Consider the following 4,497-nt stretch of genomic DNA (forward strand, 5'->3'; position numbering starts at 1 on the left):
TTCAGAAGATGTAGAAGATGATGACATTGAAGAAGCTGATGGTGAGGATGAAATATATGGGATCCTAAGAGATTTATACCCTAATTTTGTTGCAGACAATACGAACAATGATGGTGATGATTTTCTTGAGGAACCAAATGTTGAAGCAAAAAAATTCTATAGGCTTTTAAAGGATATTGATCAACCATTGTACCAAAATTCAAAAGTTTCTATACTTTCTACTATGGTTAAATTGCTTCATATCAAAAGTATTGGGCGTTGGAGTCATGAGTCATTTACAATGTTGTTGAGGATATTGAAGGAAGATCTATTGCCTGACGAATCAAGCTTGCCAGATTCATATTATGAGGCAAAGAAAATAATTCGGATCTTGGACTTTCTTACAGGAAGATTGATGCGTGCAAGAATAATTGCATGTTATATTGGAAGGATGACAAGTTTCTTGAATCTTGCAAAGTTTGTGGAGCATCTAGATGGAAAGAGGATAAGCATAATGAAGAAATTAAATTTAAGAGTGGGAAAAAGATAGCGCACAAGATTTTACGTTATTTTCCGTTAAAGTCAAGACTCCAAAGATTGTTTATGTCCTCAAAGATATCATCTTTAATGACATGGCATCATGACAAAAGAGTTGATGATGGAATAATGAGGCATCCGGCTAACTCAATGGCATGGAAAAAATTTGTTGACTTGCTTTTAAATTGAATTATGTCTCCGAGGCCCTGAAACCTCATTTAGAGTTGTTTCTGTGACGACCCGGTCAGTCGTCTCATGAGTTACCGCTCCGCTTTTTCCCCATTTCTGCTTCTTTATGCTTCGTTATCCGTGTCTTATGTGATCGAGTTGGTTAGATTGTATTCGGAGTGAATTTGGTAAGGAAATGAGACACTTAGTCTCTTTAAGGAAGGTTTAGTTTGGAAAGGTCAACCGGATGTTGACTTATGTGTTAAAGGGCTCGAATGTGTATTCGGAGTGATTTGTATAACATTGGTTACCATCTTTTCATTCACTTTTCATATTGTGTCACATAAATCTCTCCATAATAATTCAATCAATGGTAACGGTCTCTAAGTTGATTGTCAATAAGTTGTTTTTGGACCAAAATTAACTTTTTGTCGATTTTAACCCTTGATGTTATCACTTGTATGTCGCGTAAAGTCGAAAACAATACTATATCTGCTCAATTCTAAGCAAGTGAAATTAGTAACAATTTTGCAGCTACAGGAGCAGGAACTATTAGTAACTAAAAAGTAATATTATGGGATCATTAAAGCACCTTGCTTATAGTTTAAGACTAGCAGTCACATCCTAAAGCAAATAACCAAAAGATAATATTCAGCTAAACTTAACATCACTTGTTGTAATCATCAAGAAAACAAAATAATACTTGCACGGCTAGCTTAGAGATGTTGACGAGTAACAGTCTTAGTGAATTCAATAAAACAAGGATTTTAGATAATATACTGTCTTAACTATAATCCATTTACAAATTCAGTTGCACTCAGTTCCGTCAAAGTTTGACGAGTACTCTCTTTAGTTTGTACACACATGAACGGTCAGCCATCTGTCACCCAAAAAAACACACATGTTATACAAATAGTGCTGAAAAGCTTTTAATTAACAAATACTTGATGTAAGACGGCAGACATACGTAAAATGAAACTACTTACTTTCATTATTTCATCAAATAGGTTCCTGTTGTTTCCATCCACTTCTCTCTTGCCATTGTAAAACAGATTAACCAAAACATCGTTTATCCTAGGTGCGAGATGCTTGCCCTCTTTCATAGGCAATCGAGCACTGTGGAGTTCATTAAAGAGCATAATTTCATCCACCCGGTTAAGTATCTCAAATCTAAAGCCTATAGGATCCTGTAAACGCAAAAAACACAAAGCTCAATACATAGAAACAATATGCTCTTACGCTATAACTATCACAACCACCAACGGATTTTAAGAAGTCGTAGAGGAGAGATCAATGCTCTACTCCTAAACAAGCCATAGGAGTTCCATTAAATACCTTGTCCATGTTTCCATCCCGATTATTGGACCCATTTGGATCTCCACCAACAAGCTTGGCAATTAGGCGTTTATTTCCTAGATCCGAGGCAAAAATGATAATAGTCCTCCGAAAATCTAAAACAGTCCCATCATTGTCTGACAACAGACCATCATCCAGAATGGAGATAATATCAGTAAAAGCAGATTGATGTGCCAATTGTAGGTTAAAAACCACTATGACACTGAAGGGTCTCATCAAAATAGCGTTCTTCAGCAAGAGACCAGGTTCATTCCTACATGTGCATCTGAATCAAATTATCAGATTTAACAGCCTAAGAAGCTAAATCAAATAATACACATGATCACAGAAATATATCCTACCTGAGAAAAGAGTTTGGGCGAGTGCAGGTAGACAAATCCACTTCAACCAACATTGTTGTCCCATCATCTGCAACTAAGTACTTTGAAAGGTCATCCACAAGCTGTCTTCGGCCCATACTTGTTAGTCCTATGAAAAGGAAAGATGTAACTTGTTGACAATGCTTGTCCTTGAGATGATCGTGATTGGTATCAATGCACTTGAACAGAGCCTTTGCGACCGTCTGGACCGGTGCAACTTGATCAAGCAATTTACTTCGCATTTTGGAAAACATAGCCCCAGGCATGTACCTAGCCCTCTTGACCCTCTCATGCACAACATCCCCCACACCATGTGAATCCATAAAGTACTCAAGTGGCACCTGAAACAATTTTCAACTATGACAAATAAAATATAAAGAAAATGTGAAAACCCAATCTTGCTTTGCAAACAATGCCAACAACGCATACCTGCTCTTTCCAATCTTTGGGTCCGCCCAACAAATGATCTACCATAGCAAGCAATTCCAGTAAACTACTCATAATGCAAGAAAGTCTGGCATCATGCGTTGAGCCCAACAACTTCACAAGATCAAAGTAACCTATGCTTAGTTTGTATATATGCTTAGCTTGTTCTTTTTCAAACTGGTAGAGGATCCTCGAGCTTCCCAAGGGTGCTTTGAGCGTATTAAAATCATGGGCAACTGTCATATTACTTAATTTTTTAGTTCTGAAGGACAACTCATTGGTACCAACCAACTCATCAATGTATACTACAGAGTCTCTATCCACATTGCTCAACTTGGAGACTAACTCTTCCACAAAATGCCTAAGTACATGACCACCTTCCTGGCAAAGAAAGAAAAAAACATAACGAGTGCAATATGAGATGAATCAATGGAGATGGTGAACGGCAGAAGACACGCTTCTAAGCAACATTCTAACAAACAACGAAAAATCAGTTTCCTCTCCTAGGCAAATGTTTTAGGCTAAACATAAAAATAGAAACTTAATCAATTAGTTCAAAACTGAAAACTGACACATCAAGACACTGGATGCAATAATTAACAATATCACATACAAACATATGTGCTTTTACAATTTAAGTCATTTGTAGCCATTTATCGGACTTGCAGTTACAGAATGGTACCTAGGAGAAACAAATCATTACCCTAAGTTACCCCCTTCTCCCTCTTATTCGTAAAACTTTATCCAAGAGCATACCTCTAAAACAAAATAACAACAAGAAACAACAAAAAGTGGAAAATCATCATGAATCCTCCAACCTAACACGATTAACCTCACTACCCATTAATTTCAAGCAAATAATGAGCATAGATACCTCTTAACATCACGTAAACATTCCTCCAAACATATCAAAACATAGATGCAAATTGGCTGCAAATACAATCGTACCCTAGTTACTGTAAGCACGTGATTTTTGTCCTATATGAGAATTACTCCCAAAAAATTCAAAAATAAAATAATTTTTCTTGGTGTGCAATTTTGTGATATTTTGTGATATTTTTGAATAATTATTTGTATTTGTCTGTGCATGTTTATTTGTTAAATTAATAAAAATACAAAAATATGTCGCATTTTGCATGTAGAATTTAATTCTACAATTGTTAGTAATTAAGTTTGTTTTACAAAAAAAATAAAAATTACAAAAATAGGCATCGTTTGCATTTTTAGCATTTAATGTCCAAATATACAATTTTATGCTTAATTATTACTTAATTGTGCGTTAATTATTATTGGGAGTTAATTTGCGCTTTTATAACTTAATTTAGTTCTTAATAATAAGTTAAGTATTTTTATAATTTAGTTTTAGAAAAATAAAAGAAGAAAAGAGAGCAAAAATATAAAGAAAGTCGGAATTGGGCCTCTTCTTCGATTTCAAGCCACAGGCCCAAAAAATGACCCAATCTTCCCAAACGACCCAGTCCATTTCGAACTGGGTCGACCCAGTCCATAACACAACCCAACTCCACCTCTTCATTTTCATTTTTTATTTTTACAAAACAAAAACAAAACAAAAAAAGAAGAAGAAGAAAACCCTAGACTTAAGCCATCCCCCCCCCCCCTCCTATCTTCATCTTCTCCAACCTCCAAGCCCCACCTCCCATGGCTGCCCTTC

General features: G+C 35.8%; 1 protein-coding gene across 2 annotated transcripts; it reads right to left on the reverse strand.

Moving 5' to 3' along the window:
* Positions 1-1,272: 1,272 nt before the first annotated feature.
* On the reverse strand, positions 1,273-3,484 carry LOC107766881 (uncharacterized). Of its 2 annotated transcripts, none has more exons than XM_075218857.1 (5): positions 2,829-3,484; positions 2,382-2,740; positions 2,020-2,293; positions 1,671-1,871; positions 1,273-1,564 (listed from the first exon to the last, which is right to left on the reverse strand). In XM_075218857.1, the coding sequence occupies exons 1-5, from the start codon at positions 3,066-3,068 to the stop codon at positions 1,511-1,513; spliced, it is 1,128 nt and encodes a 375-aa protein (XP_075074958.1). In that variant the 5' UTR covers positions 3,069-3,484; the 3' UTR covers positions 1,273-1,510. The 2 variants fall into 2 exon arrangements, with proteins under 2 accessions (XP_075074958.1, XP_016441249.1); XM_016585763.2 differs by having other exon boundaries at positions 2,020-2,305.
* Positions 3,485-4,497: the final 1,013 nt, after the last annotated feature.

Source organism: Nicotiana tabacum, chromosome 8 (genome assembly GCF_000715075.1).
Source record: "Nicotiana tabacum cultivar K326 chromosome 8, ASM71507v2, whole genome shotgun sequence".
Lineage (NCBI taxonomy): Eukaryota > Viridiplantae > Streptophyta > Magnoliopsida > Solanales > Solanaceae > Nicotiana > Nicotiana tabacum.

What these genes read in the sequence shown, in the direction of transcription:
- LOC107766881 (XM_016585763.2), bottom strand. Translation starts at nt 3,068, where the DNA reads ATGACAGTTGCCCATGATTTTAATACGCTCAAAGCACCCTTGGGAAGC. An exon ending in CCAAAGATTGGAAAGAGCAG is followed by an intron (nt 2,741 to 2,828) that starts GTATGCGTTGTT and finishes AAATTGTTTCAG; the next exon opens with GTGCCACTTGAGTACTTTAT. An exon ending in GGGATGGAAACATGGACAAG is followed by an intron (nt 1,872 to 2,019) that starts GTATTTAATGGA and finishes TTGCGTTTACAG; the next exon opens with GATCCTATAGGCTTTAGATT.